The following is a 13065-nucleotide window of genomic DNA, read 5'->3' on the forward strand; positions in this document are numbered from 1 at the left end:
CATTGTATAGGTTGGGGTTGCTAATGTCACTGCATTTATAAGTTTGCACATCCCATCCAGGACAAACTCTTGCTTTTTCACCCCACTAATTTTTGACTCAATGCTTTCCTTTAGATGGGCAAAATCTTTCTTTTTGCTTCTGGATGGAATAGGGGGACTCCAAGATATTCTTGGTTCCGGATTTGTGTCAGGAATTGGGAATGAACTCCATGAGAGGCAAATAATCCCGATTTCTCTAGATTGATATTTTGACCAGACTAGGTACAATATTTGAGAGACACTCTGCCATGGCGCTCACTTCCACTTGTTTAGCTTTGCAAATTAGAATCACATCATCTGCATACATAAGCTTTGTGATTGCTAGGCTTGTACAACCAAGTTTAACTCCATTGATTGCCCCATTGCCAGCAGCTTTGTTGGGTAGTCTGGCTAACACTTCACTACCCAGTATGAATAGATAGGGGATAGCCGGGTCGCCCTGTCTAAGCCCCCTTGCAGGAGTCACTGTTGGGCCACGCCTCCTTTAATGAGAATAGTATACCTGACTGTGGAGATACATTGGTAGACTATCTTGATAAATTGCTAGCAAAACCCAAAATTATTAAGTAGTTGTGCAAGGAAAGACCACTCCATTCTAGCGTAGGCCTTTTGAAAATCAATTTTCAGCCCCAAATATCCTTGTTTTTTCTTGTTTGAGAAAAGGTGTGCACTACTTACTGAGCTAAGAGAATGTTCTCAGCAATATTTCTGTTAGGGACAAAGGCGACTTGGGCTGGATCAATCAACTTGCTTAGAATTGGTTTGAGCCTAGCCACCCTTGTGCTAACCTTATAGCAAAAGTTGCAAAGGCTTATGGGTCTGAATTGAGAAATTACAGGCACCTTGAGTTTTGGGAATCAGAGTTATATATGTGTGATTTGGCTCTCAAGCATTTTTTTTTATCTCTAAAGAAACTACTCACTGCTTTGATAACTTGCTCTCCAACATAGACCAGAATTTTTGAAGAAAAGCCAAGGCATACCATCTGGTCCTGGGCTCTTGAGAGGGTTCATGGCAAAAACAGTCTTCTTAATCTCCTAGGTAAAGGTATACGAATCAGGTCCTCATTCTCTTCTGGCTCTATGCAAGGGAAATGAGGTTCTCTAGGTCTCTAGGGAAGTTAGGATTTGAGGAATTGTATAATTCTTGGAAGTGTTTTTCAAAATACTTCTCTATGTCTTCTTTCTCATAAATGTAATTCCCATTCTCAAGCTTGATTTCTGCAATGTTGTTCTTCCTTCTTCTGATTATAGTAGAGGCATGAAAGAATTTTGAGTTGTGGTCCCCTTCTTTTAACCAGAGTTCCCTAGATTTCTGTTTCCATTTAATGTCCTCCTTGGCTTGCCATTCTTCAAGTTCTAATAACAAATTGGCTTCATTCTCCAAATTCTCTTGGGATGGGCTGCTATGCTGTTGCTTCTCAATCTCTTTCTCAATCGCAATTATTCTCGTTTTCACATGGCCAAAACTGTGTTTGTTCCATCTTTTAAGTTCTGAGCTTGTGTGATAAATCTTCCTCATTAATTTGAAGCTATGTGAGCCTTCAAATTGTTTCTTCCAAGCTGTCTCAACCACATTGCCTCAAATCTGTAAGGCCTATATTGGTTGTTAAACTCCATAGTTGTGTCCATCCTAATGGGTTTGTGATCTGAAGATGGGGCTATCAAGTGCACAATTCCTGCCTTTGGAAATAATTCTTGCCACTCTTGATTGCAGCAGCCTTGGTCAAGTTGTTCCATAATTATAGATGAGCCTCCTCTTTTATTAGACCAAGTGAAGCTTGGGCCTAAACTTTATTGCCTCTGCATTTGCAACAAAATCATGAAAAGCTTATGAGGTCTGTTGTGGCTAGAACCTCCAAACTTGTCATCACTAGCACTTATACTGTTGCAATCTCCCATTAATAGCCACGGCCCCGCAAAGGAGGTTATGATGCTAGTAATCAAATTCCAGAAGCTCTCTCTCTTCGAGATTTTTTTTTTTTGGGGGGGGGGGGGGGGGCATAAACCAAAATAAGCATCCATACCTCAGTTGGTGGATCTGAGTAGATTAGATAGGCAATCACATTCATGTTGAAAAAAACCTTTAATTCAACTCTCTCTTCCATAAAAGAGAAATCCCCATCTTTACCTATCACATCAACACTAAAGCTTCACCAAACGAAGATTTTTTTTTTATTTTTTTTTTTTTTTTTTATTCTTGGTGAGCTTAGGTTTCAGAGAGGAATATAATGTAAGATTTTCTTTCTAACCCAACTTCTAAATGACTCTGCTTTCGGGGCTCTACTAGCACCTCGATAGTTCCAGGCAATGATCCTCATGGCAGGGTTGAATTTATTGGGAATTATAGGGGAAATGAGTATAGGGATGATGGAGAGTGTTGTTTTTGTTGGGAACTATTGGTGGTTTGAAGAAAACATTCAAAGTCAAAAACACAAATACCTGGTGTGCATTGGTTGTCAGAACTTTTGGGTATAAGGATATGGGTAACAAAGGAAATGAAGGAAAGTAATTATGAGAGGGTGCAAGAGAGGAATACAAAAGTGACCTAGCGATATCGTTGAGATTTTTGATCTGATTGTTGGATAGTAATAGATGCTGGTTTAAAGGCAGAAAGTTGAGGGGAGTATAGTTGAGAAATGAAGAGCAAATAAGAGTCCCCAAAGAGGACAAAGTAGACTTAGAAAAAGCTAAGGAGAAACTAGCACATGCCAAGAGATGACTCTGTGAGGCTAGAGAGTAAGGTCTTCCTAAGCATCATACCTAGGGTTCCTTGGCATCACACTTCAGAGAAGCTTGCATCACACAAACAAAGCTTAAAATAAGCTGCTGAATTTTATTAATCAATCACAATATTCTGAAATAACATGACTACAAAAGAGCCTTTATATAGAGGCTATAGTTATCCTTTTCCTAGTAGGACTTGGACCATAAATAACCTATTCCTAGAATGTATAGTAATACTAATAATAATTAAATAAAAGACTCAATAATATGTAAACATAAAATAAGACTCATGGGCCTTTGGTACAACCCAGGACATCCCATTCCAGACTTCTGAAAATTACTAAATTGCCCTTATTCTAATATAACTTAATTAAAACTGATCCAACAGCAACTAAACAATAAAATAAAACTAAGCAAGGTCCCACGAGAGCACCTCATCATTCGAAACATCCCAAATTAAGGCTTGAGCATTAAGCAAGGTCTTCAAAGTGGGCTGCCACTTACATTCCCCATCATTCCTTACCTTGGATTATTACTGGAGATTTCAAGTAGTAATAAATCACTCTTTGTCATGCATGACCTCATGCATGATTCAGCTCAATGGGCAACGAGAGACTTGTGCTGTAGGTTGGAGGTTTAATTGGGTGGTAGTAAGCAATCTGAGATTTCTACAAAGGTTCGTCATTTTTCTTATATTAAACATTCAAATAATTGCATCCAAAAGTTTGATGAGGAGGACTCCAATTGATTAATTATGAATTGTGGATCTAGTAGTGAGGCAGGATCTCATGTCTACAATGGCAGACTGATCTGCACGTAACTTGATGGCTTCTTTGCTCGCTCTTATGAACCTTAAAACAGCACCCCTCACATACTCATGAACTTCTTTCACATTCATCTTCTTGCTCATTTCATCTAGGAAGCTGCTCAAGAAGTGGTCACCATTAAGAACAGCTGCTAGTTGAACTACCTCTCCCTGAAACTCTGATAGCCCACTGTCTTCCTTTGCTTCTGTGGTTCTCAATGGTGTCACATCTGGTAGGGTCTCTGTGATAAATGCATAATAAACCAGCTAAGATTTCTTCTAGAAATAGCTTGAAACATTTAAAATAAAAAAAGAACACAAGTACAGTTCCCTAGTTGCATTAATTAGGTCCCTCAATTAAATTCAACTAGCCGATGTTCCTGCATGATGTGCGGGTACATTATGATATGCATAGACATCACTAAGAGCTTTCTAGATTGATAAGAATCTCCTAGTGTTTCTAATGGTGATGTACAAGATTTAAAACCCCCTCCCCCAACTATTGAATTATCAAGAAAAAGAAAAAAAAGAAAAGAAAAGAAAAGAAAAAGATATGTATGACATCAAAGTATAATGCTCAATATAAAAACATAGAATTATTATGAAACCATCCCATTAGATAATAATACATCATTAGATACCGAAAAGATAATGTTGGGCACAAAAACAAATTATGAGGAAGAATAGAACTAAACCAATTGGTGAGAAAAAGAACAACAAAATACCTATTTGAAGATGCAAGCAAGCTGATGCGTAGTAAGATAGTTAACTTATCATTTAGTATAACATACCTCATTTTATCCTTCAAATCTTTATAAGAACAAAATTGTAGCTTATATGGCCTTGGAAATATTGCAATAGCTAATTTTGTACAATTATAATCAATTGCAAATTTTTGTTAGAAAATATATAGAAATTGTACAATTGTACATAAATCAAGTACAGAAAGTTACAATCTGAGCATAGTAATGATTACTCTAATTAATATATTTTTAATCCGTTGGAGTATGTTGCCATATTTGAATTAAGATTAATAAAAAAGTAGTAATAGTATCACGTAATAACAACTACTCACACACATAAACGTGTGTGCATACACAAAAATATATACAAATGCATGAAGGTTGTATTAAAACTCTTCGATAAAGGGATAAAAACAACTTTCTTAGCTCAAGAGGTCTCCTAAGTCCTAATACCACCAAGCTACACGTCATGGTTATTAATCTCTACCACCAAAAAATTACACATTAAAATTATTAGTAACTATATAAAAAGATTAAAGTGCATGTATTTTTGTTAGGTTAAAGAAATGATCTTTCAAATTGTGTGGTTTTCTGTTAGACAATTATCTTTTTGCAATTGTCAAAGAGATTTTTTTTTTTTGGACGGAGTCTTCAAATGTTAATTCTTGTGGTGGCTAAAACTTCATAAAACTCAAATGAAAATCAAGCAAATAACAACATTTTTACATGTTACCTTTGCGAATGTCTCCCTTTTGGATGTATCAAATCAATTAAGATATATATTTAAGTTGTATATAACAATACTGAAACATCAACTTAACAACTACACAAATTCAAAAAAAGGGAAAAAAGAAAAGAAAGGAAAACAATAATTACGTTGATATCATTGAAGTTGCAATGATGTTTCTTTCCTTGCAGATTGTGAAAGACATTGAGGAATTCAAAAAATAAATTAACTATCTGCCAAAAAAACAAAATTGGAAGATGTGGCACCATAATGTTAGACACAAAATAATTAGTAAAATGCATAATTTAATATTATGCTTCCCCAAAAGGCCATACGAATCAAGTACATGTAATGTAATAAAAGAACATCTTGGTACTCGGAGGGAGAAAGAGAAGAAAATTACCATAAGGGACCCTGGGCAGGTATGTGCAAGATGGGGAATATTGTTGATTACCAACCCATGTGAATGAACATGTGCTTCCATGGAAGATTCTTTTGCCTTTGGATCCAGCACAAATTTCATGAGATGAAAATAATATTTCCTAGGAACACAATAAGACAACATGTTATTTCAGCAAACTATACAACACATAATTATAATCTTAGTAAATAGAACATAAGCATAGCAAAAGCAAAAGCAAAATGCATATTGTAACAGACAAGAGGAGTAGGCGTGGTGTGCTCCTTAAAAAAAAAAAAAAAAAAAAAAAAAAAAAAAAACAGATGGTGTGTATGTTTTGGGAATTGGAAAACTAAACACATGAAAATTTAAAAAAAAAAAAAAGTTGAAGAAACGATGGTTAATTAAAACCTTTGGATAGTGGTTAATTCGGAAAAGAAAGAGTCATTAACTATCTATTACTTGAAGTTTAGTAAAACAAAGAGTCATTTGAAAAACGAAGAATTTTTATTATTTTATTTTATTTTTTGAGAAGATGGTGAGAATTTACTTCTCATTTTCAAAGAGTGTGTCACTTGGCAAAACTTTAGACCCTTACATGATAAGGTCTCTGCTTTTATATATATATATTGATTGATGATTGATTTTATGTTTGCATTGAGTAATGCCGTTCAAACATTGTTATCTTAAATTTAGCCATGTAGCTTATCGCCCAATACAGCTACATGGTTGAATGTAGCCTGGGAACCTAAGCTATAACACCTAAAGCAACTAAGGAACCGTAGTTAAGTTTTTTAGTGGATAGAAATTAATCTCAAAATGTTATAATGGGCCTGAAATACTAGGATGGATACCTGGTTAATCAGTTCTAGAAGAAGTTAATTCCCCAACAACCTGCTCAAATGTCCCAGCCCATGCATCCCTGTGAGCCAAGAAGTTAGAGGAGAGGTTGAACATCTTAATGATGGCAGGGATTGAAGAGTGCTCAAACTCAGAGTTTGGAGCAGGCCCTTTTGGGCCACTTATCACTGTGAAACAGACGCAGATCAGTACAATAAAAGTGAAAGTGAGACTACAGAACATGTAAACTCAAGTTTGAAGCTTCAAACACTCAGGCGAAATATGGACCAAGGCATTAGGTGGTAACCAAAGCACTATAACAACCAAATCATTATTAACTTCCCCTTTCTGTTGGTAATAAACAATCAATTTCCAACTTGTAAAATAAATTTGGCTCCAACTCAAATACTCAAATGTGTACAGAAGACAAGCATTTGGAAAATTAAGCACCACCTAATCCAACTTAATCTCAGCAATAACAGAATAGAATTCGAACCTTACCAACCATAAAAACTAGCGTTCTATTATATAATATATTTCAAAAGCAATTCAATACCAAACACAATTCTATGTATCTCAAAGCATTTCTAACATCAACAGTTCAACACAAAAAGTCTTTTAACTAGACTGACAAACTAAACAAAGGTTAAAGCATGAAAATTTGAGCTTACCAGTCCCTTTCTTGATCCAAGGAGAGACCATAATTGTTGGCACATGAACACCGAACACCAAGCCTATCAAACTTGAAGAAATAAGGAGCCGGCGGCGGTTAGGGTTTGGGCTGTCATCTGCGGCAACTAGAGCTTAGGTTGTAGCTAGCAGCGGCTAGGGCTTGGATCTCCATCAGCAGCGGGTCAGTGTTTTGTACAATCAGTAGAAAATATTTTCTTAATTTGGTACCAGGTTGTAAATATTGTTTGTGTAAATTTATTTTGTAATTTTTTAATTAAAAACATGTCACGCCATTAAAAAAATGCCAAGTCATTGTCCTATTAGTCACGTAAGTAAAATTATTAATGACAGTTAGTAAAATGACTAATATAACTCAATTTTAAAACTTGAGTGACCAATTGTGCTTACTTCAAACTTAAGGGACTAATTGTGCATACAGAGTAAACTTAAGGGATCAATATTGTAGTTTGGTCTTTTATTTTCACCATACACTTATTTTGTTGTCTCTATATAACATCAAAAGCTTTTCTCATGCATTTGAGATTCAAAATATGCACACTCTATGTCCTAGAGTAAGTGAATAAGTTAAGGACTAATGCCTTCTTCATCAATAGACAAAAATAAGGACGATAGGTTCCATTGTTCATCATATAAGTGAAAAACATAAGTATGGCATTATATCAGGAAAAAAAAAATTAAAAATTAAAACTTATAAATTATAGAAATTAAATATTAAAAAGAAAAAAACTGTATTATTATTCAATAAACCAATTAATCAAAGACCGATAAACAAAGGCAGGTCTTTTACACACATTCACTAGCTTCAATTATTTAAATCAATAAATGCAGTGCATAGGTCATATGTAAGTTAAATGTACCAGACTGGAGGAGCAAAGGAAGAGAGGGATTTGCCTTCATAATGCTGCTTAATTGTTTCATCTTCCATGCTAAATACACCCATATCGTACCCTCCACCATTTAAGCTATTAAGATAGTAGTCATTGTCATCTGTAAAATAGATACAATTAGCTTTGCATCCATTGAAGCTTGATGCAGACAAAGACATTGATGAATTGTCACCCACAAACAATGCTTGATCACCCAAGCTGTCAACATTCACCCAATCATATTCATTTTTGCTTTTCACTTCAGTAGAACATTCTAATTTTAAAACTTTGAACCCAGTTGTCACATATGGAATTTCATAGATGTGTTCTTGTCCTAGTTCTCGTAATTGTTCTTGATCTTGATCCTGTTCTTGTTCTTGTTCTTGTTCGAATTCATCTTCATGAACGTTCACATCCTCAATTTCATCTTCAAAGTCATCATTAATGAATTCATCGGTATCATAAACAGGACCACCTCATATGCGTGAAACCAACAAAAGATCTCCTGATGATTCAACAAGATACTTTTGGATACAATCCTCAGGTTCCTTGCAGAATGTAATACATACAGTGAACACAATATCACCATCAATGTGACAAACAAAAACATTACCATGATTGTTTACTGCACAAAATTTTCCCTTGTAGAGTGCAATATCATAAAAACATCGAGAATCACATTTTATATCAATCCAAGCTTTATATCCCGGTCTAGTGAAGGCCAATGTTTTAAAATTAGTATAGATAACCATGATTATGCAATCACGATCATATTCATGAGTCACAGAGTTCCACGGGTTCCTTGATAAAACACACTTATAAAGAAAGGTATCACGGTAATCTAAAGGGATGAGTTCAAAATTGCAATAACGGTCCCAAACATATGGTCCATGGATGAGGGGGAAGACTTAACTGGTGTTTAGACAGTGGATGAAAGAGATTCATCTGGAAATCAATGCCTACACTGAGAAACTATCCAAAAGATGTTCCAATGCATATTCTTCCAACAAGTTCGGGCAACTTGAAGTTGTAAACTTTATTGTCAAATACATTGAAAAATACACGTGTATGATTTTTTTGTTTCTTTTCTTCTCCAAGTAGAAGCCAAGGGCACCTAGGAGATGATGAAGGCTTTTTCATTGAATAGACACGTCGCCATGACTTGCAGACGGCACCAAAGATGACAAAATCATCATAGACAGATATGCAACGCGTTATTTCAGAGAGAATAAGATCCAGAAGACCAGCCCACTCAGACATGATACTTATGGTGTGAGACTGAAAAAACAAGTCAATTTAAAATTTCAGTGCGCCATCACAAAAAAAAAATTGATTATAAAGAATATTATTATTAGTGGCAAACGGCAACATGTAATATGCTAAATAATAAATCATGCTTGTATTTAGTAATTTCATAAGAGTCTGCACACACTCATAAAAACAGAGCAACTTCTCAGGCAGAGAACAAAAAAAAAAAAAAAAAAAAAAACCAACTTGCACTACTATTACATAAATCATGTTCGTAAGAACAAGAAAACACATAAACATTGATATGATCCAAAGAGAAAAAAATAATAATAATTTGAAGAATATTGTATAGGTAAAGTACCACCAACCAAAATCAACAAAACAGAATAAAGAAAAGCAATTTGCTGATGGAAAAACACAGAAACTTACCTAGGACTTTGTTTTGGTTTGGAGGGCAGACCCTTTTGCTGATTGATGAAGAGAGCGAGGACTGTTGAGAGAGAGAAAGCGCGGCACTAGGGTTTATTTCAAACCCTCAAAAACAACAAAAATTATATCTTGTACCCGGCATATATGCCCGGTCTCTCACACATGGCGGGTCCCACAGTGCTCCAAAAACAGGGTGTTTGGTAATGTTGTTTTAGTAATGATGATGCCGAAAATCTCACTAGTGAGTTGCACGACGCTTGTACACTCAAAACAACACCTGTACAACAAAAAGGAAAAGACCTCACAGAGAGCACCGGTGTGGTGCCGGCCAAATACCCTCCGAAGGTCAAGTTAGAACTTCTTTCAACTCTAGAGTGCTAGAGAGGGGTTAATTATGCGTACCTCGGCTTATGAGGGTATTGGGGTTTTTATAGTAGTAGAGGGTGGACTTCTCTTCCTTGGAGCAGAAGTCTTTTCTTTATAGGAATCCTTATGCGCGTAGATCGCGGAATCCTTTCCTTATAGGACTCTGATACTGGGCGTGGAATACAAGCAATTTCCCATAGTGGTGGCCAAGTCTTATCTTCAACATAGCCGTCGGCCTTAAAACCGTCAGCCTTCTCTCTCCTCTTCATCCAAGCTGGCGTCACCTTCTTACTATACAAGTGACCAAGGAGTTTTGAATAACCGTCGGTTAGAGCCGGTGCCTTCAGCCCGTCTATCTTGGTCCCGTCAATGTGACTCTTGTCCGTTACCCGAGATGGGTCCGTCAGCCAAAATTTTGGCTGACGGGTTAAGCCCATGACACCTGCTGTGATTATTTTTCCACATCAAGTAACGTTGTTTATATTTTTTGGAAATACGTGTAGGTGAAAAAATGTGTAAAAATACGTGTAATATTATTTAAAAATTGAAAATTGTTGCTCAAAATCACGTACTAAATGGCCTTGAGTCTCTGTGTCTGAGAGTAAGAGTGAAAGAGAGAGAGAGAGAGAGAGCTAACGAAGTGGTAAAAAAAAAAAGAAAAAAAGAAAAAGAAAAAGAAAAAGAAGAGGATAGGGATTGGAGAGGAGTAAGAATACGTGTGAGGAGGAGAAAAAAAGAGGGGGAAAATTAAGAAAAGAAGAAACATATTGGATGAAAAATAAAATAAAGAATAAAGAGATAAGGGAAAAATAAAATAAAAAATAAGAAATTAAAATTGAGGAGAAAAAAAAGAAGAAGAAACGTATTGGATAAAAAATAAAATTAAAAAAATAAAGAGATAAGGGAAAAATTACATGAAGAATAAGAAATTAAAATTGAGAAATGCTACTACAATATTTTCACAACAAATTTTAAACGTTTGACTACTGCTAGCTAAATCTTAAATAAATGTTATATTCAAATTAAAATTAGTAATAATTTACTATAAATTAAAGTCAACAATAACCACCATCGCACACTCTTGGTGCGATGGTCACTCCACAAGTATAAATGTTTGTGGAGTGTGAATAAGTATAAATTTTTGTGGGGTGTGGGGGGCAAGGGCCAGGGTTTAAGTATCCAGGAGGGAGTTTCACACACATATACACTTAGGGTCCGTTTGTTTTGGTGGTAAATGATTTCCGGAAATCATTTACCATCTGACCCCAGTGTTTGGCAGGAAAGGAAAATTTTATTTTCCAGAAAATCAGCAGCAGTTTGACCGGATTTACTCCTTTGACCCGGAAATCATTTTACGCCCTTATTTTACCTTCAAATGATTTTCGGAAAAGAGAGAGCCAGAGCCTTAACGAACCAAACCGAGCGAGAGAGAGAGAGAGCGAGAGAGAGAGAACGAGCCTTCGACTTCGTCGGCGCCACGAACCGACGAACCCACGAACCGCGCCATCGCACCGGTCTCGCGCCGATCGCAGCACCTCGCCATCACACCGATCTCGCACTGCGTCGATCGCGCCATCGCACCATCGCCATCGCACCTCGATCGTGCCATCGCACCTCGTCGTCGACCCAGACCCATCGCCTCCTCGATCGCGCCATCGCTCCAACGCCGCTCGACCCAGACCCAGACCCTCGATCGCGCCATCGCACCTCGAGCTCTCTCTTCCTCGATCTCTCAGTTTTTTTTTTATTTTTTTTTTTTTTTTTTTTTAATTTGATTGTTGTTGTTGTTTTTTTTTTTGATGAACTGATTGTTGTTGTTGTTGTTGTTGCCGGAATTTGCTGTTGTTGTTGTTGTTGTGTTGTTGCCGGAATTTGCTGCCGGAAAATAGCATTTTCCTAATAGAACCAAACACATGAAAATATTTTCCACAACAATTTTCATAATTCAACCAAACACTTAAAAATATTTTCCTTTTTCGGAAAATAGCATTTCTGGGAAATATGTATTTTTCGGAAAACGTTTTACACGAAACAAACACAGCCTTAGATTAGGTTAGAGTAGAATTCTATCTTGTAAAAAAAAAAAAAAAATTCAACAACAACCTACCTGGATTAGTTTGCCATCACTCGTATAATTGTGACAAACCTTAATAGAAATTAAAAAGGTTTTTTTTTTTTCTTAATTTAAAAAACATAGTTTGGATCCTTTACATATTTCATGTAATCAAATGCTCACCTGTAGATAATCAAGCCTATTTTTTCCTTTTGCTTTGGATGGAATTATACAAACCCTAAATTTTAGGATAGGTTTGAGGCATATTTTGGGATTTCTATATTCTATTTATAATTTCCCTCAATTAGCAAATAAATCAAGAAATTAAGGACCCAAATTGAACATTTGAACTACCCAAAAATAAATAAATAAAAATGGCTCCTTGACATATTATTAAGATCTTGCATATTAGGATTAGGTTTTATACCTAAATCGGGGATTTTGTATTTTGACTATCAATTATTAAAATTTATTGCTCACAAATGTAATTAAGGGTACCAACTAAAGATTTAAACTCCTAATTTGGTTAGAAATTGACTAGAGTAAATTGATTCAATAAAAGAAGGGTTTTTTTTTTTAAGTAATTGGAGTTGTGAAAATTAGGTTTTTTCAATTCGGTTAGGGTTTAACCAAATTGGATGGAATAATGTATAATTAGGACATCTAATTAGGTTTTTTTATAATAAAAAAATAAAAAATAAAACATCAACTAGGTAAAGACATTATAAATTTGGGGATAATCAAAGAATTATTAAAGTTAGGACTCATGCAAAATTTGGGGTTTTTGACATTCTTAATCTGTTTATGTCAATTGAAGGTGCACTCAGCAAATTAAGATACCTAATTCGTAATTTATAGGTCTTCAATATCTAATTGGGTGAGGTGATCAATGGTTATGATTTTACAAGGGAAAGCTACCGGTAGAATTAGAACTTTAGAAGTCTACACTACAATTCCCTTTTACCTATACTTTTTTTACTACTTAAGGAAGATATATTCTTTCAAACTGTTAAACGATTACTTTGTTCCCTACCTTACTGCTATTTATACTTTTCTTTTTAGTGGAGTATGTATAACTGAAGGTTTGGCTTCTCTTTCAAGAACGTCTGTTTCTTTTAAACATATACAAT

At 35.5% G+C, this 13065-nt stretch overlaps 2 protein-coding genes across 3 annotated transcripts; both read right to left on the reverse strand.

The window, feature by feature from the left end:
- Nucleotides 1–1002: 1002 nt before the first annotated feature.
- On the reverse strand, nucleotides 1003–7138 carry LOC136064122 (non-specific phospholipase C6-like). 2 transcript variants are annotated; one of them, XR_010625777.1, is made up of 4 exons: nucleotides 6952–7138; nucleotides 6295–6468; nucleotides 5444–5582; nucleotides 1003–3812 (listed from the first exon to the last, which is right to left on the reverse strand). XR_010625777.1 is itself a non-coding variant. In XM_065765449.1 (3 exons), exons 1-3 carry the CDS (start codon nucleotides 6994–6996, stop codon nucleotides 3514–3516), a joined length of 483 nt encoding a protein of 160 aa, XP_065621521.1. In that variant the 5' UTR covers nucleotides 6997–7138; the 3' UTR covers nucleotides 1003–3513. The 2 variants fall into 2 exon arrangements, 1 of the variants encoding a protein (XP_065621521.1); XM_065765449.1 differs by lacking the exon at nucleotides 6295–6468.
- Nucleotides 7139–7820: 682 nt separating this feature from the next.
- On the reverse strand, nucleotides 7821–9099 carry LOC136064117 (putative F-box protein At3g25750). Its single transcript, XM_065765437.1, has 3 exons — nucleotides 8954–9099; nucleotides 8375–8550; nucleotides 7821–8266 (listed from the first exon to the last, which is right to left on the reverse strand). Exons 1-3 carry the CDS (start codon nucleotides 9097–9099, stop codon nucleotides 7821–7823), a joined length of 768 nt encoding a protein of 255 aa, XP_065621509.1.
- Nucleotides 9100–13065: the final 3966 nt, after the last annotated feature.

The sequence above is a fragment of the Quercus suber genome, unplaced genomic scaffold (genome assembly GCF_002906115.3).
Source record: "Quercus suber isolate HL8 unplaced genomic scaffold, Cork oak 2.0 scaffold_628, whole genome shotgun sequence".
Classification (NCBI taxonomy): domain Eukaryota; kingdom Viridiplantae; phylum Streptophyta; class Magnoliopsida; order Fagales; family Fagaceae; genus Quercus; species Quercus suber.

Coding starts and splice junctions, on each gene's coding strand:
- LOC136064117 (XM_065765437.1), bottom strand. CDS start 9,099: ATGTCTGAGTGGGCTGGTCTTCTGGATCTTATTCTCTCTGAAATAACG. Junction 8,551..8,953: donor AAGCCTTCATCATCTCCTAG/GTGCCCTTGGCT, acceptor GGCCTTCACTAG/ACCGGGATATAAAGCTTGGA. Junction 8,267..8,374: donor CTGCAAGGAACCTGAGGATT/GTATCCAAAAGT, acceptor ATGACTTTGAAG/ATGAAATTGAGGATGTGAAC.
- LOC136064122 (XM_065765449.1), bottom strand. CDS start 6,996: ATGTGCCAACAATTATGGTCTCTCCTTGGATCAAGAAAGGGACTG. Junction 5,583..6,951: donor TTGGATCAAGAAAGGGACTG/GTAAGCTCAAAT, acceptor TTGTGTTCCTAG/GAAATATTATTTTCATCTCA. Junction 3,813..5,443: donor CCTGCCCAGGGTCCCTTATG/GTAATTTTCTTC, acceptor CATTTATCACAG/AGACCCTACCAGATGTGACA.